At 38.0% G+C, this 19,550-nt stretch overlaps 2 protein-coding genes across 2 annotated transcripts; both read right to left on the reverse strand.

The window, feature by feature from the left end:
* Positions 1 to 3,389: 3,389 nt before the first annotated feature.
* Positions 3,390 to 7,054, reverse strand: LOC124460792. The gene is made up of 5 exons (XM_047012385.1): positions 7,038 to 7,054; positions 6,894 to 6,974; positions 6,382 to 6,594; positions 5,141 to 5,468; positions 3,390 to 3,501 (listed from the first exon to the last, which is right to left on the reverse strand). The coding sequence occupies exons 2-5, from the start codon at positions 6,910 to 6,912 to the stop codon at positions 3,390 to 3,392; spliced, it is 672 nt and encodes a 223-aa protein (XP_046868341.1). The 5' UTR covers positions 6,913 to 6,974; positions 7,038 to 7,054.
* Positions 7,055 to 12,498: 5,444 nt separating this feature from the next.
* On the reverse strand, positions 12,499 to 13,371 carry LOC124460793 (uncharacterized protein K02A2.6-like). The gene has a single exon (XM_047012386.1). The coding sequence runs from the start codon at positions 13,369 to 13,371 to the stop codon at positions 12,499 to 12,501; it is 873 nt and encodes a 290-aa protein (XP_046868342.1).
* Positions 13,372 to 19,550: the final 6,179 nt, after the last annotated feature.

Below are 19,550 nucleotides of genomic sequence, written 5' to 3' on the forward strand. Positions count from 1 at the left end.
CACTTTTCAAAGTGTCGACCATGATGAAATAAGTATAAGGTGGTCCCATCGGCAGCAGAGTCTTATTTCAAATGTCTTTCGACTTCGTGGTCAGTTATCAGTTGTCGGTTTACTTTTTATTCATGCATAGGACCGTACGATTTGCCGACGGGACCACCTTGTACTTATTTCACCATGGTGTCGACGTGGCTCTGTTGTTAGTGTGCTCGCTAGGCGATCGGGCGGCCGGGGTTCCGACTCCCAGCTTGGTCGAAGTTTTTCATAATGTTTTATATATTTTTTTGATACATTTTTATTTACTTTTTATACCCTTGCAGAGGATATTATAAAATTGGTCAGATGTTTGTAACGCACAGAAGGAGACGTTTCCGACCCCATAAAGTATATAAATTACCACTATATCATATAGTTCTAGAAGAAACATTTTCGCAAAAATTAGAGTATCCCCATGAAATTTACCAATATGATAGTATTAGATATAAAGTCTAAGATCCCATGGGAATCTGATCTTATAAATAGAACACAAGTTACAGTCAATATAAATCGGTTCAAACGCTGCCGGCAGCGCTGCTTGCTGCTTACTACGTCATCATCAAATCAACAGAGCACACGCATAGACACACAGACGCAACGCTCCTTGAACTGTATGTGTATGCGTGCTTTGCTTAGGGAATGATGAAAGAAGACAAAAAAAAAGTAGTAAAAAGAGAAATAATATTTTGTTTGTGTATTGATAAATAGAGTTGCAGGGCAAGAAATTTCAAAAAGGAAAAATATTATTGCCAAGTATACTGCAAGGCTATATAAACTTATAGTTAGCTTCTTTGATATTTTTTAATATATATACTTTTTTAATTATATTTACTTTTTTTTAATTATATTTCTTTTATTTGTATACTTAATAATATATATTAAATTAAATTTATATTTAATATACTATAAACAATTTTAATAATAAGAACATGGCAACAATAAACATGCAATTGAGGAGTGTTATCTCTTTTGTTTTGGTTTTAGTCGTGCCCCCTTCCCTCTTCTTAGTTTTGGCGCGCTTTCTCTATTTGTTTTGATCTACCAGTTTTTCTTCTCCTGCTTGCACTATTCTTGACCGCGCTTTTTTCATTCTTCTTTATTGCTTATATTATAACTATTTATATTGAACACCTGCATAACAAAGGTCGCCGCTCGAATTCGTTACCGATTGCAATGTACAGTATGTATGTACAATCGGTATCCATGGAACACCACGAGGAGGCCATTGCAATAGCAATGGGGTCATTTACGAATGACCTTCGAGTCGACTTGAGATGATTAAATTCACATTTAATCTTCTCCATGTTCCCCACCTACAGCTACCTACATGTACATCTATTTTCCTATTGCTTTTGTGCTTTTCAGAAGCACCGCATAAACTATCCATCAGCCATTTGCTATTTTTCTTAAGCAGAACGAGTAGAAAATAATTTAGAATAAATTTTCGATGCTCGCTGCATTCATGGGATTCACTGTACCAATCTCGGTAATTCGGGTCCTTCTCAATATTCGAAAGGCATTCACTAATAATTTTTTCTTTTATTTTGCGCGCATGTGAGAAATTTTTAAAGAATTGATGGAAAATCTTATAATGCTGCTTCATCAGGTTAAATAAATGATTTTGTGGGGCTTTAAGCTTTAGGTTGTTGTTCATAGTTTTAAAATTTTTGTTAATGATAAAAAATTCCGATTCCCCATAATTTGCATAATCTCGTTTTTTAAAAGTTCTATGCATGTATCGCAATTGAACTTTTGTTGGGCTTTATGCTTAACAAATCCTACGAAATATCTCAATGAATTCCCAGTGGCTATACTGATTTCAGTTGGCTGTTCTTCATCAGCCTCGGATACTTCCATATTTTCATCTAAGATTATGTTAAAATCTTCGTAATACACCTGATCTTGGTCATTTACGTTTTCAATTGCCAGTTCATGCTTTGTTTCTTCAATAACATTTATTAGCATATCGTCATCTGGCTCGCAATTACCTGTTGTCGTTTTTTAAGTTATTAATTTCATTGACAACATTTTTGATATTATTGCATTGAATTCGAATAACATAGGATTGTTGTTTGTATCACCCCTACTTCTTATTAGGTAAAATAGATGTTCTAGCGCATCTTGGTTTAGACGTGACAAGATTAAAAAGAATACTCCGTGCCCTTCATTCCAAATATCGCTTGTAAGTACTAATATTGCGTTTATTGATAGAACTATTCCATCTAAACAATAAACTTTTCTGCGATATAGACACTTCTTAAAATAGTCTCCCATTTCTATTATGTATTTTTGGTTGTCACTGTCTTTCTGGATCGCTGATTTATTCGGATATCTATCATAAATATTACTGCTATTCAACCAATCAAACAACCTATTGACTTTTTCTATAAATTTAGATGTAGCGATTGCCACATCATCGCAGTCAATAAATTTGCCATGTTGAATCAATGTTTTAATGGCGGATGATACTGTTTGGCTAAATACCTGCGTTGCATATTTAACCTTCATCTTCTCGAAAGAATTTGGAAATATGTGTTTCCTTGTTGATTTTGGGCACATTCTTGTAGAAGTGTTGCTTGTGTCAATTTCAAGGGTATAAAAGTTCAAGTGAATAAAAATGTATCAAAAAAATATATAAAGCATTATGAAAAACTTCGACCAAGAGTGGAGTCGAACCCCGGCCGCCCGATTGCCAAGCGAGCACACTAACAACAGAGCCACGTCGACACATTGGGAAGTGCCGTCGAGTTCTGTAGTTAAGCACGCATCTCATTTTCGCATTGTCGGTAGCTCGTCGAAAACTCAAAAAGTCTGCGAGCGAGCGATTGAAATGCGATGTTGTACAACTTCACGTCACACACACACTACGAAGCCTGAGCATGTACCGACGAGTGTACACATACATATGCAAAACGAGAACACAGCGACACAGACATGCGTTCATCGTTCTGCGATCTGTGGCAGACTGAATTATTTTCGATGCCTAGCGACACTGCTGCGAGCAAACGTTTTTCGCTCTCGCTGCGGCCGCTCTCTGGGGTTCTAGGCTGTTCGGCTTTTGCCGAAGTTCTCTGGGGTTCCAGGCTCAGGCTAGCGTTTGTAATCAAAAAATCTTGAGTTTGACACATCTATGTATTCTATGGTTAGTGGCTCCAGTTTATATGTCGTGAGTTTAGGTCGCCAAAGGCAACATATTTGATATCTAGCTGTGAGAATTTGTTAAAGTCGCTTTTATACATTTGTTTCATATGATTAAAATCTCCTGTTGAGTTACAGGTTCTGGGTATGCATTTAGCTGTGTTGCTAGGAAAGTACACGGCAAACAAGTTAAGATATTTGTTAGTGCTTGAAGTAATTTAAATGCCGTTTTCAATGAGATGCGTGTTCATATTGGAGATCTGTTTGTGCTTCACATTCTTACTGACTATAACAGCGACTCCGCCGCCTTTACTTCCAGTCCTATCACATCTGTATATGTAATAGTTTTGTAAATCAAAACGATCAGTTTGAGTAAACAAAGTTTCGTTAATAAGAGCTACGTGAATATTATTATCTTCTAGGAACTTAATTAGTTTCGTTCGTTTTTGTCTTAGGGCACAAGCATTCTATGCCATGATATTTATTCTGTTTGTGGAATTATTTACTGGAGTACACATATTTAATTGCAAGTTGTGTTAAGACCTTGAACTGGTCACCTTTATTAGAGCAGCTACTCAGCTTTGAGATCATTTTTGCTAGAAGGGTGTTTAACTCTTCCATGGAAAACAAATTAGACCCGTTTGTCTGAATGTGCGGTGGAGAGGCATTGTTGGTCACTGCATTACTGTAGCTTGAATAGATCATCTGTCGGGCATTTGTGTTGGGAGTCAAAGCGTGGAAAGAGTTCGTGTTAAAGGCTGTTCGTGAAAGATGCTGGGCTGTGTTGTTGGTGATGCCATGGTTTGTCGTATTGCTTCGTTGTGGAGAGCGTTTCGAAAGCAAGTTCCGATAAGATTGATAGCAGGGGCAGGAGAGGTTGGTGGGCGCCTTTACAGTTGGCACACTTAATATCGGCGTTGTCTTTACACGATGCCGTTAGATGCGGTCCAGCACAGTGGGCACAGGATGTTTTTACTTCGCAGTTTCGGGAGCCGTGACCAAATAGTTGGCACTTATAGCATTATGTCAGTTTGTTGGGGGACTTAGTTTTGTACTCCCATCGTACCCTGGTGTGATTTACATCAGAGGTAGGCGCCCATAGCCCGTGCGGGCACTTTTGCTCGGCAATTGCTCGTGTGGCCGTCTGTGTGCATGCCGATGTGAGCACGAAGTACAAGTTGAGAGCGTAAAAAAACATCTAGTGTTAGAGCTGGAAAAACATCGATGTTTGCGACCATCGATGTTTTCGATGTTTTCAGCGTCAAACATCGATGAAACATCGATGTTTCGATGTTTGCGCGGTATTTTCAAAATTATTCATTTATTTCGCAAAATTTTCAAAATTATTAATTAATCGCAACGCTGGATTAAAGCGAAATAGCAACAATAGTTAAAGCAATATTAAATAAAAACATAGCGACTAAGCAAGATTTGTGTTTATATTTTAATTATATACTTTGATTTAGTATAAAATAACAATTCATTCATTTTTATAACTAATTGAAATTAAAGGTAATACATTGTTTTAAAGCTTTTCATTTCCTTACACTATAGTCATTCAAAAAACAAACGAAAAAAAGAAAAGAATTATAGATCATTTTGAATATTCTTGTTTAAAAACAAAAGCTTGTTTACAACACTTGATTTCAGGGAGCATCGTCTATCCGAAATCAATTGGCCAGCCTTGCTAAATAACCGTTCGGATTCGCAGGACGACGCAGGCACGCATAGAAATTTTTTGGCCAATTTTTGTAAGACTTCTGTATCCGATGAACAACCCTAAAGAAATTTTGTAAATAAGATAATATTAACTGTCAATTAGTAAAATTTACTTTCATACCTTCCAATATTCTAGTGGATTGCATTCCTCTGAAGCAATTGGATTCTCCAAGTGCTGTCGCAAAACAATTATGGCACTGCTTTTAGATGTCGAGCTTTGGATTGCATTTTTTCCTTCATAAAAGAAAACCTGAGTGGCGTTGTTGTTGGTGGCGTTGGTTGAGGGGTTTGCTTTAGTTTTGAGATTTCGATGGACAATTCTTCCTCTACAGCTTTAGAAGCCTGTTCGGCATTTAAGGCTGACAAAAAGCCATCTTTTTTAAATCGAGGATCGATAATGGTGGCAATCCTGGTAATCGTACTTGTCTCATATTGAAAGAGGCGTGTAGGCAGGCGTTCCTTAACGTAATTTAGAGCAGCCATGGCATCCTGTTGTTCCAAACATTGTATTTCATTTAATCGCTTGTGTAGCTCGCAGATAAGTGGATTTACAATCGAAATGGTTACACGCTTGTTAGCTGAAATGGTCACAATTGCATCATGAAAAGGCTTTAATATTTGAACCAATTCTTTTATGATGTTAATATCATCTGCAAATAGTGGCTGCAGGGCCTTCGGAATGTTTAGAAGCGTGCTCGAGATGGATTCGTTGGTAACTATAATGCGCTGGAGCATTTGAAACGCACTGCTCCACCTTGTTGGCACCTCTTGAATTAAACCATACGGATTATCAACACCCTGGGCTAATTTAAACTTTTCGTAAGCTATAGTGTTGCTTTTAAAAAATGACACGATACGCTTACATTTGGCGAGAATTTGCGTTAGGAATGGTTGCTTTAGAAGATCTTGAACCAGCAAGTTTACTGTGTGTGCAAAACATGGGACATTCCTTATTTTGAGAATATCGCAAGCCTTTTTCATAGAGGCATCGTTGTCAGACACTATCGCCACAATCTTCTGCATTATAGACCACTCATTAAAAACAATTTGAAGAGAATCGGCAATGTTTTCAGCCTTATGATTGGTCGGTGTTAATAATTTTTCTGTTGACAATACCGCCGAATCCAGTTGAAATTGACTATTAATGTAGTGACAAGTGACGGAGAGATAACCCTCATTTGCTCTAGATGTCCAAGCATCTGTAGTTATAGCCACAAAATCAACTTTGTCAATTACTATTTGTAATTTATGTTTCAACTCATTGTATTCGCTGTTTAAAACAGCAGTACGTAAATGCGTTTTACTTGGAAGTTCGTACCTTGGATCCAGCTCATGCAAGAGTCGTCGGAAACCAGAGTCGTTCACAATACTAAATGGTTGTACATCCAAAGCAATCATTTGCAATACTATTTTATCGAGCTTTTTTTTTTACCGAATTATTTGAATACGAGCCTTTTTCCAAATATTTATCCATAACAAACTCTAACTTACGCTTTCCATCGGCCTTAGCTTCCGGATGAATTCGATTTAAATGGTCCATCAGGTTTGTTGTATTGCCGCTCGATTTATAAGTTTTGCCACACAACTTACAAATGGCTATATTTGTATCCCGGGTCCTTTTGAAAAAATTCCACACCGCAGAGACTGCTTCTCTTTTGCGTTTTTCTCCTGGATTTTCATTTTCCTTGGAAGTTGAAGATGGTACTAGAAATGAAAAAATGATCAATTTACTACATAAAAATGTTTACTAATTGTATTAATATATAATTGGTACAAAATCAAATGGTATAATCATGGTAATCATCATTGTGGGTTAACTCCGACAAGAGTTATGAGCTACCAAACTGAAGACTCCACGCTGGTGTTACAGTTTTGCTCGTCAGTGAACATTTATACATATATGTGATTGTATAGAACGTACATACATACATAAATTCATACATTTGTATGTACATACACATATAAATGCATGATGCTCGTGGCTTTTTACAAATAAAACTTACTTTGAAGATACTTGTCCATTTTTATAAATCCCTTTCGCAAACCTCCCAACCAACACCAATTGTAGTCGCTCCTTTTAATTTCTGAAAAAGTATAAATCAAAATAAATTAAACTGCGAAATACAAAACAAAAAATTAAAACTTACATGCTTTTTCCTCGAACACTTGTAAAAGAAAGAAAAAAACATCGATAGTGCTGGCCAAACATCGATGTTTTATAAAAATACAAAACCATCGATGTATCGATAGTACCATCGATGTTTTTTCCAGCTCTAGCTAGTGTCGCACAGACTTTTGACGAAAGCAGTACTATGTCGCTTTGTTACGCAGCTACACGCAGAAAAATTAATGCTTCACTTTCTTACATGGCAACTTTAAAAATATTTTGCCATTATTTATATTTTGTCCCTATAGAGTAAAACGTATATTATAATACAATTAGGTCGGAATTATTCTTTTTCACTTGCAGTTTAATTTTTTTATTCGTTTCTTCACATACGATTCGCGCAGTGTAAAGCAGCTTACGCACACAAGCAAGCGCACGCATACATTGACAGTTTGAGCTGGCTCTCTTTGTGCCTACCCCTGATTTACATACATGTAATTATTTCGCAGCAGTTGTAGGGTAATGCTCTTATTGACGAAGTAAACGATGTAAAGCAGTAGCTTGTGATTTACTTTTGTTGTTTTTTCTACCGCTTTGACATCAGTACATTGTAGACCCAGGTTGAGCAACATTGTTTTCACTGTTTCGTTTGGATTAGTTAGATTCCTTTAATTTGCTGAAAATATTATTGAAGTGCTCCATGCTTGGGACGAAGATTTTTATGCCAATGGAAATAGTTTTGATGAAGTAATCCGTGATCTGCGTTTTGCTTAAGCAAAGTAATAGGTGGAGGCTTGGAGGGAGCCGTTTGCGGGTCAGTCTCGATTTCTTCGGCAATGTTGAAGTCTTCATCTTCTTGCACTTGCAGCGGAAGAAAATAATTGGAGCGTTGGGAGCTTTGCTGCTCTCGTTGAGTGGATTTCGTGGTTCTAGGCATGTTTGGACCGGCAGATGCAGTTGCAGTTGCAACGCCTGTTGTGAGTTTCCGTCTATTAATTTTGGAGGTTTTCGTACGCGAATTTTGGAGTAGTTCGTACCGATGCAGAAGGTAAAGCTTTTTGAATGCGAGAGAAAAGAAAAAAGAAAACGATTGCTAGGTTCGCTCTTAGACAACCGCACTCAAGTGTTGCACAAGGAGAACTGAAGTTTTTCATCAAAGTTGTTATTTTTTCGAAAATAGTATTTGTTTCATTTGCTCCTAACTTCTAAAATGTTTATTTATTTACACACTTTCTTTAGCAAAGTTTCTTAGAACTGAAAGGGCTACAAATTTTGGGAGAAACCGTTCCCGAGCATTGGGACGAAATGTAAAAAAAATCTAATCTTGACCAAATTTTTTTTATCTGACAACAATATTTGTATTATATACCATGAGCTTCATTTATTAAGTTTCAACATAAATCAACATCCAACATACCAATGTTCTAGTGGTGCAGCAACCTGATAAAATAGTTCTCCGTGTTCATCGGATTCTGTGGGAACTTGTCGTCCGAAATGATCCTTTTGGTAGTAGAGAAATTAATCTTTAATGACATATTTACACCCATGTCTTTAAAGGAGTCTAACATTTGATCCACATTCCCTTGCCAGCCTTCAATACGGCGCACTCCCAAGCAGCTTTAACACAGTTCCACGCCATCTTTTCTTTTGGTCTTAGAAGTTCGCAAAATTCACTATTTTTTGTTAGCTTTCTTATATCTGGACCATTTAATGAAATGGAATGAAATTTTTGGTTATATGTTTATTTCAACCTCAACCTCAATCTCGCTTATCATATTGGTTACCGCGATATCTGGTATCCTAATGATAAATGAAGCACATGTTTTTTGATATAACCCGCTTGCAAGCCAGTGAGTAGAGCAACAACTTTTAGGTCAGCACATGTCTTCCATTGATGTTTTTTATATTGAACACAATCCAAAATTAGTTTCATTGAATCGTTGGTTTTCTTCGTGTTGGAACTAAAAGCAATGGGAACTGGATTTTTCGTGTTATCCACATATAGCACATACTGCCTTCAAACTATTTTTGGATGCATCAATAAACAATCGCCATTCCTTTGGTTTGTACTCGCAATTCATATGTTCCATTAGCCCAACGATATTTTTGCAGTATGCAAACGTATTATTGCCGTTTATTTCGAAAAAGTCCAAAAGCTCTTTTTGTCTCTTCCGATGTCCGTACACTTTCACATCCTTAGACAAAATGTTAACAGATCGTAAATGATGTGCTAAACAGATTGCTTGCCTTTTGCGACAATTTCAGTTGCCTTACAATAGTATTTAAATGAGCTTGGGATATCTCGACTTGTTGGCCTGGTTTATTGATTTGCGATGGCTCATACATTGATAGTAGCTCTTCAGGTTCGGTGAAAAATGTTGTCGAAATATATCTTTCTGTTGGGCTTTGACGTTAGGAATTGGAACATTCTCCGAGTGAGGTACCGGCAACTGTGCAGATTGAACACTTTTATAAAGCATAGAACTCTTCTTTAGTTTTGCGAGTTTACTGTGGCATGCATAGCAGTTACCCGTATGATGACCTTGTGGATCTATCCAAATCATTGGAATGCCGAAACCCATTTTTGCAACCAACCTTTTTGACGAATTCTGCAAATTGTTGTTGCAGATATTGCTTGGTGCCCAATTAACGTCTCTAATCACTGGTAAATTAAAGTATTCTTCATAAATTGCTGCAGTTCCACGAGATATTTTGCGTCTACTGCGAGGGCTCGACAATTTTCCACATACGTAGCAAAATACAGCAAAACTTGTCGGACATTTGTTCATTTTAATTTAAGCGCAATGCAGAACACTTCTAAGCGCAACGTTGAAGTCAAAATTATGATTTAAATCTATGCTTTCATGATCAGTAGAGGTAATTTCTTAACGGTGCTCCCATAAGTACCCACCGATATCAGTAGAATAGCGGTTAAAGGCTTGAGTAGTTAAGGCTCATAAGTATTTATAATATCAAGGGCGTAACCAGTATTTAAATTCGTGAGGGGTAACACCTTTTGTTTTCCTAACTTAACTTTTTTAATACATTTTGATTTGAAAACCTAAAAAAAGTTTTGTCAACTTCACCTTTAAGTAAATTGATTGGGAGGGCTGCATTTACCCTCCCCCACCCCCCGTGCTCAAACCGGGCTACGCCCTTGACTAACATTGTTGTCAAATAAATAATATGCAGTTATGATGCCGACTGTATAAATATAAAATTTTTCAAATATAAATATTTTTCAAAAACGAAATACAGTTAGTTTAATTTTGTTAACATATCTGAAAAAAATTCAATTTGATTAAATGGTTATAAGTATTATAATCGTAAATTAGATAGGTCTGGTTTCTCTTCTGCTGCCATTGAGCATAATAAATTCTCATATTATGATCATGATTCGAACGGAAAATTTTCAATATTAGCAAAATGCAAGAAAGAAAACATAAAAAAAATTTGGTCAAGACTCGATTTTTTTTTACATTTTGTCCCAATGCTCGGGAACGGACAGATTTAGAGGCTAGATGTCTTCCAAAGTGCTCTCTCTCTCAATACCATTTCTCACATATATTTATTAATAAATATGGACGGATTATAGTATACTTTTAGGGATAGCATTAGGCCACATACTTTTAGGGATAGATTATACGTAATTAGAACTTAAGCATAATGTTTAGCTTTAAGTACCGTTAAGGACACTAGCCATAAGACTCCATGTAATTGCTCCCCGTATAAAGACCGGGCTTGCGGCCCCAATAAATCACTTGAAGTCAAACCTTGTCTTTGCCTGTTTCATGGCGATTTTAAAAAAAAAAACCCACGTAGACAAATGCCAAAGGATAATTAGGAAGCACTCCAGAAGGCATTCGGGGATTGCCCACTGGACGAACCACGGCCTTTGACCATAGATCAGTACCGTGCCAGGCAACCAGCGGCAAGAACAGAGCTTGCTCGGAGGAGGCGAGTGGAGGACGTGGAACAAAATAGACGACTTGGAAAAAACGCATTAGAGAAGTAAGCAGGCAAGGCAGCAATAGCAGCAGAGCCAATAGCAGCAGAACAGAGACGCAGCAGATGCAGCGTTAAAATAAATAATTAAAAATAATAATAATAAAAAAGAGTGCTAGTATACACCTTTGTGGCAAGAGGCGATTTTTGCGCTGCCACTATAAACTAATGTAAATACTAAAAAAAAAATTAAAAAAAAACAATAAAATAAAAAAACTTATATATGTATGTATATATGTATATACAATATACATATTGTCCACAATTTTTTTGAATAAGTCTATTATAGCCAGAATAGATCAGAGTTGTCCTCTGAAAACTTCGCAGCAGATGCACTCTCCAGAATTGAATTTGAAAATATAAAAAACATAGAAACTAATAAAATACTTAAAGTAGCAACAAGATCAGAAACAAAAAAATTAACACATAAGGAAAACAAAATGAACAATAATAGAATAGGAATACCAAGAATATATGAAGTAATAAATCCTAACGAAGTCAAAAAATATGCGCAACTTAGATTCAAAAAATGCAAATGTTTTATTACCAAAAATAAAGAAAAATTACTCCTTTGAAATATCTTAGAATGTTTATTGATTAAGTGATATTGAGATTACATATATATATATCGCAAGTTTATAACGCGTGTGCTTGCTGCGAACGACCGGCTGGACTGCCATTCGGGCGTCAAGGAAGAAGAGTTGCCAGAAGGCTTACGTATGATAGGGCTGCATACACAACACCCCTTGACACCCAGATGACTCATAGAATTGAGTGGGTCGTCTCATGCGAGCAGAACGTCGTAGCATCGGTGAGGCATGCAATGACTGTGGATCATCTTGAATAGGACTCTCTGGCCTAGAGTGGTTACTGGAAACAGGATCTTCCGTGTTGTCATCAGTTGCTGATGGTGCCTGATGTGATATGTTTACATCTATTTGTTCAACTCGGCTTCGAATTTGGTTATAATGACGCTTCATGATGCGATTTTCTGTCAAACGAACTTTGTAAGACACAGGTCCTGTTTGCTCGGATATGTAGGCTTCTATCCATTTTGGACCCGGTGCATAGTTTCGTACCCAAACGGATTTGCCTGTATCTTATTGTGGCTGTAGTTTATCAAAGTAGGACTTTAACTCCCGATTTAACAACAGCTGAGCTGGCGAGCGATTTGTCGTTGCATGTGGAGTTATGTGTTGATTAAACAAAAATCGAGCAAGGCTTAGATCCATATTATTGTTCGGAGATAGTTTTTTAAGGTAGTTTTTGGTGGTCTGCACCATTCGCTCTGCTTGGCCGTTTGTTGCTGGGTGAAACGGTGCTGATCTAATGTGTCGAATTAGATTGTTGTGGAGGAATGCCTTGAACTCCTCGGAGGTAAATGCTGTGCCATTGTCTGACACTAACTGATCTGGTAACCCATGCGTAGCGAACAGTTGCCTGAGAACTTTGATTGTAGCCGCTGTAGAAGTGGAGCTAACAACTGCAACCTCTAGTCATTTTGAGTAAGAATCCACGACCAGAAGAAAGGTTTTTCCTTGAAAAGGTCCTGCAAAGTCGATGTGTAGACGGGACCACGGCCGCTTGGCTGACTCCCAATGATGCACCTGTGCCTCTGAATGATCGTTACGATTCTGCAGGCATGGAATACATTTCTTAACAATGAGCTCAATCTCTTCGTCAATGTTTGGCCACCAAACATAGCTACGCGCTAACGCCTTCATTTTTACAATGCCTGGATGAGCGGCATGTAGAGCAGCTAAAATTGTTGCTCTGGATTTCGGTGGAACTACGGCGCGATTTCCCCAAATCAAAACTCCTTTATTTGTAGAGAGCTGTTTCCGACGGCAATAGTATGGATATGCAATATCTGATTGCTCCAATTTCATGTCAGGCCATCCCCTTAACACCCAGTTTGATACTTTCGCCAATAAGGGGTCCTTCGATGTTTGAGCGGCAATCGCCTCAGCACTTATGATTGGCGTTGCTGCAAATTCGATCATAAGCACATCGTCGGTGCTAACAGCGTCCGATGCTGCTGACAGTGGACAACGACTTAGAAAATCCGCATTGCACATTTTTAATCCGGAGCGGTGTACTAGCTCGAAAGTATATGCTGACAGGAACAAAGATCGACGTAGCATCTGATTTGAAATAATGTTTGGGATTGCTTTCGATGTGGTAAAAATACCCAACAGAGGTCGATGATCGGTGATTAGTGTGAAAGTACGACCGTAGAAGTAGTTGTGGAACTTCTTTACTCCTTCTACCAAGGCAATAGCTTCTCGATCAATCTGAGCATAATTTCGCTCAGCTTTGGATAAGGTACGGGAGTAAAAAGCGATGGGTTTCTCCGCTCCATTCGGCATTTTGTGACTAAAAACTGCACCGAGTCCATATGGTGACGCATCACAGGCTAGAACTAGTGGCAATGAACCATCATAATGCACTAGTACGTCGTCTGACCCAATAAGTTCCTTAAGTGTAGAAAAAGCCTTCTCACACTGTTTGTCCCACCTCCAAGTTGCATTTTTATCCAAAAGACGATGTAAGGGTTCTCCCACTGTTGCTTTATGTGGCAAAAATGAGTGATAAATATTTAGTAGTCCTAAGAAAGCCTGCAACTGCTTTTTATCCTTAGGTGCTGGTGCGGCAATCAAAGCCGAGACTTTATCGGCACATGGTCTTATACCAGTTGAGTCAATTTTGAACCCTAAAAACTCAACGAATGGTACTCCGAATTGGCATTTGTCCTTGCGTAGTCGCAGTCCGGCTTTATCAAAACGTATAAACAGTTCCTGTAATCTAGTTGCCAATTCCGTTTCCGTTTTTCCAATTATTACAATGTCATCAAAATATGGTAAGACTCCGGAAATATTCTGTACCACATTCTCAATACAGCTTTGAAAAATGCCTGGTGCAGATGAAATTCCGAATTGCAATCGAGTAACTTTGAATGCACCCTTATGTGTACTGATTGTTTGCAGCAAAGACGAGTGTTCGTCGACTACTAACTGCTGATAAGCTTGAGCCAGATCAATTTTGGCAAAAATCGATCCACCTTCAATAGATGCCAGCAAAGTGTTGATCGCCGGTATTTGATGGCAGTGCGGCTTAATCGCTTTGTTAAAAGTTGATTTATAGTCGCCGCAAATACGAATTGAACCGTCCTTCTTGATAACTGGTACAATAGGAGTGGCCCAATCTGAATACTCCACAGGTTTAAAAATCCCTTGCTTGCATAGGCGATCCAGCTCCTCTTGTTTAATATGACTGGCGGACCAGTGTAACAACCAAGCAGTGTTGCCATTTCAGCCTTTTTCCGGACAGATCTGTCCTTTTTATACCCTTGCAAAAAGGGTATATTAATTTTGGTCAGAAGTGTGCAACGCATAGAAGGAAGCATTTCCGACCATATAAAGTATATATATTCTTGATCAGCATGACGAGACGAATTCATATAGCCATGTCCGTCCGTCCGTCCGTCCGTCCGTCTGTCCGTCCGTCTGGATCAACGCAAACTCCTCCTAGACCGTTAGAGCTACAGAGTTGAAATGTTGCATGTAGGCTCGTGCAGGCGTTGTATATCTCGGATTCAGCCTGATCGGACCACTATATCATATAGCTCCCATACAAATGCCAAAGTCACGAACAGTGACTTTTCTCAATAACTTCGTTATTTTTTTAGCTATTGTCGTGAAATTAAATATTATAGAGTTTATTACGCCTGTGAACAAATTGTGCCAAATTTGATCAAGATCGGGTGACTATATCATAAAGCTCCCATAGGAACGATCGGTTAAAAACAGTGACTTTTGTCAATAACTTCGTTACTTTTGACGCGATTGCTTTCAAATTTAACATTTGTTAGTTTAATATATCTGTTAATGACTGTTCCGAATTTGATCAAGATCGGGTGACTATATCATATAGCTCCCATAGGAACGATCGGTTGAAAACAGTGACTTTTGTCAATAATTTCGTTACTTTTGAAGCAATTGTCATAAACATTTATATTTCTCAGTTTAGCATAACTATTAATGACTGTGCCAAATTTGATTAAGATCGGGCGACTATATCATATAGCTTCCATAGGAACAATCGGTGGTGAACAGTGACTTTGATCAATATCTTCGTTATTTCCTAAGCCGTTCTTTCGCAAATTTTAGACCTTTTACACAAAAAACTAGCAAGGGTATACAAACTTTGACGCGGTCAAAGTTAGCCCCGGCCCTCTGTTTTTTTTTGGTTTAGCCGGAAGAAATGTTAAACACCCTTTGTCCGGAAATCTGTCCTTTTTTCTTTATTAAGTGCAAAAATTTGTTTATAGCGATGAGTGTTGAAGAAGCGGTCTAATAATCATCGTACCACCATTAAAACTTTAAAAATTGTAGTCGTGGGTTATCGATTTGCGGTATATCGAGCTTTAGCAGTCACTAATAAAAGTTAACATGCCGAAGGAAGTGTACAAGCAAAAATTTCGCGAAGCGTGGCTAAATTTACCCGATTTTGCAAAGTGGCTGTGCCGCGATCCCAAGGATCCGGACAAATCGTACTGCAAGTATTGCAAGTGCAGTATTTATTCTAAAATTGACCATTTGCGAGCACATGGGGCAACAAAAAAACATGAGCATAATGCCCTACCGTTTGCACAAGCGAATAAAATAAAGTTCAAACCACTACCACGAAACGAAACAGCTGAAAGAGAGCTTGCATTGGCCATGTCTGTTGCACAGCATGCAGCGATTGCACCCGTGGATCACTTGAGCGAATTGTGCCACAACAAATTTGGCGATTCTGAAATAAAACTTCATCGAACCAAATGCACTAGCCTGATAAAAAATGTTCTCGCCGTACAGTTTAAGGAGGATCTTCGAGAAGATGTCGGTAATGCGAAATATAGTTTACTTATCGATGAAACTACGGATATATCCATTACTAAAATTCTAGGTAAGATATATTGTTATAAAGATATCATCTCTGTTAACCAACCGATAATACTTTCAGGAGTTTCTATAATTTACTTCAGTGTTCATCGCCAAGACATGGTGTCAACCTTGTTGTCCCTGATTTCCATTCCGAGCGGAGATGCTGTCACAATCAGCGATAGTATTCGTGCTGAGTTGAATCAGTTTGACCTACCTTTACAAAATTTAATCGGCATTGGAACGGATAATGCCAATGTTATGGTGGGTAAAAAAGGAGGGGTTTTTGCCGAGTTGAAGAAATTGGTGCCTTCTCTTATATTAGTGAAATGTGTGTGCCATTCTGTACAATTAGCAGTTAACGTTGCTTGTAAAAAAATTTTGCCCCCGTCACTTGAATTCATTGCTAGCGAAACTTACTCCTGGTTTTGCAAAAGCACCAGTAGGCAAATTGCCTATAGAAATTTGTATCAGTCATTAAATAGCGATATGGTGAGCTTTATGTTGTTCAATGGTCTGTGTATCTATATGTCTTAACATTTTGTGTTCGTCGTAGTACTAAAAACTTAAGAATTGATTTCGTAAGAGTCGTTGTGTCAGTAAACAATATTTAAATTTAACGTTTTTTTATGACCAATATATACATATATGTTTTTCTGAAGGCTCCATTAAAAATTCCGAGAGTTTGCGATACACGATGGCTGTCTATCGAAAGTGCAGTAAGACGTATATTAGAACAATGGGAAGAGCTTAAGCTGCACTTTAACAATGCTGCATTATTAGAAAAATGCCACAAAGCTACGATTCTACGCGACTTGTACAACGATGACGTCAACCAATTGTATCTAATCTTTTTGAAGCCTATTTCGGAGGATATGCAGCGCATAAATAAAACCTTCCAAATGAATAACCCGAACCCGACAAAGCAGTAAGGCGATTTAATGATGAGCATCAACTCTCTTAAATGTAAAATAATTGCTCCGAACGTCGAAATGGATATTCTTGTTGATAATTTTGAAAAATTTATTCAAAGAGATTTGTATTTAGGATACGAGTTCAAATCACATATAAAAAAGAGCAAACAAAATCTTCAAACACAAAATGAGATTCGATTAAATTGCACCAATTTTGTGGTTGAACTAATTTCTCAATTAATCCAAAGGTAAGGCCATCCCATTTGACACTAGACCAATATAATTATATTGTATTTCGTTTTAGATTGCCGGACAACTTTAAAACTTTAAAGCATATTGAATTCTTCTCTGCGGAAAACGTTTTGCGGGCATGCAAACCTCTAATCGTTGAACTTTTAGAGCTTTTTAAAGTGAATGGGAGTGAAATAGATTCCATAATTTCACAATATAACAACATTAATTTTGTAAAATGGGAAAACACCGATAATACCATAAAGTTTTTGGGCGGAAGTAATTGCCTTTAAGGACGCAGCGGGCAACAACCCATACTTAAATATAGCGACATTCGCTATAAATTTATTGACGCTAGCATGGTCAAATGGTGAAATCGAAAGAGTTTTCAGCCAAGTGTCCTTGGTGAAAACTAAATTAAGAAGTCGTCTGCAAACGCAGACATTAAATGCCATTATGACAATAAGGTAAAGTTAAAATTCTTCCAGCATCAATCGAAGATGATTACATTATAGATAATGTGTTGAGATCTATTTAAATATTAATGTATACGTATTAAAAGTTCAATTGATAAGCTAAAACATTTTTGTCCTCTTTTCTGTCCTATTTTAAAAATTTTTTATCCTTTTTTTCACTTTTTTTTTCGCCATCCGTCCTATTTTTGTGGCTGGCAGTTGGCAACACTGCAACCAAGTTCTGTTGAGAATAAGTGTTCGAACTTATTCAGAATGCATGCGATCTGTACGTCACTGCCCACTGAATGTATGCCCTTGATACTGATGCCTAGTGGGTCGAACCAGTTGCAACCCAGAAGGTCGCTACAACCGCTTTTAGTGACGATGACTGGTAGATTATCAATATTACGACCGTTGTAATGAATTGATACATCAAAAACTCCTAGTATCTGGATTAGGTTGTGTTGGAAGTCACTAAACCCCGGATCGTAGTTGTAAACCTTAGGCTTGTTTGTTGGCCAGATACGATCATAAGTCCGCAACGTCATCATAGTTACGTCAGATCCAGAATCCACTTCAAAAGTACACGATTTTCCATTAATCTGTACCGTGATACGTTTCTTCAGGCTCACCAGATTAGATATGAGGTTTACCGATTTTCCATTTGAATTTTTGCCCTTTACTGGATGAACATCGTTCGACGATTCATTATTCCGGCAGACACGCTTAAGATGGCCCTTCCGGCCACAGCCGTGACATATTGCTTCACGATACGGGCATTGCTGCCGGCTGTGTGGACCGGCACAACCCGCACATTGTTGTCCTTTTCCTTTATGTGGTTGTTGAGGGCGCTGTGATTTGATGCTGTGGATAGTCTCATTAGGCTGTCTGATAGCCTTTGCACTCGCTGCTGCAGCTTCACTAGTAGTTGCTCTCCCAAAAACTTTCTGCACTGTCAATTCAGTGTCTGCAAGAAAACTTCTCTGTAAGCTTTCATCCCTCATGCCGCATACAAAACGATCACGCAGCATTCTGTCCAACGCTGCTCCAAAATTGCAACCCACTGCCAATGCCCGCAGCGCTGCGAGATAGTTTTCGACGGTCTCATCCGGATGTTGATCACGTTTGTGAAAATGATAAAATGCAGCGATTTCCGATGGACGTGGACAAAGATGATCAGTTAGAATCTTCTCAATTTGGTCTAACGGTAATGTACTGACCTGGTTTGGAAACGCCAATGATGTCAAAAGATCGTAGACTGGTGCTCCGACCAATGTGAGGAAAGATGCTTTTTTTGGAACCCTCGTCTTTGACATCATTGGCAAGCAGGAACAATTTAAATCGCTCCAAATATGAGCCCCATTTATTTGGCTGTCCCAAATCAAACGGTTCCAAACTTCCAACTGTCGTCATAATTGGGTTCCGTTGAGTATATTTAGCACTCGTAGAATCAATTACTTCCTTATTTTTCTCAAAAACGACGGCCAATCTAATCTCTCCAAATTCACCAGCAAGCGACTCTGCCATGCAAATGTGTGTGTAAACGTTTGCAAAATTTCACCACAGCATGTATGTATGTATGTATATGTAAACGTATATGTATGCTTTTGTGCGTGACAATTTTTTGATATTTTGCGTCAATAATTCCAAGTTTATTTCGGATGATAATTAGCATCCCATCCTCGTCGCCAGTTTGAAATATCTTAGAATGTTTATTGATTAAGTGATATTGAGATTACATATATATATATCGCAAGTTTATAACGCGTGTGCTTGCTGCGAACGACCGGCTGGACTGCCATTCGGGCGTCAAGGAAGAAGAGTTGCCAGATGGCTTACGTATGATAGGGCTGCATACACAACAACTCTCCTTCAACATAGGCGATTTGATCATTAATTAAAGAATAGATCTAGATCTATTCCTTTCAAGGCTTGAAAAAGAAGCTGGTGCTCAAAGAGTCTATAAACTGAAGGTAGACATGTCAGAAAAACTATTTAGGTCACTTACACTTAATGAATTAAT

This window comes from Drosophila willistoni, unplaced genomic scaffold (assembly GCF_018902025.1).
Source record: "Drosophila willistoni isolate 14030-0811.24 unplaced genomic scaffold, UCI_dwil_1.1 Seg112, whole genome shotgun sequence".
In the NCBI taxonomy this organism is placed as follows: Eukaryota; Metazoa; Arthropoda; class Insecta; order Diptera; family Drosophilidae; genus Drosophila; species Drosophila willistoni.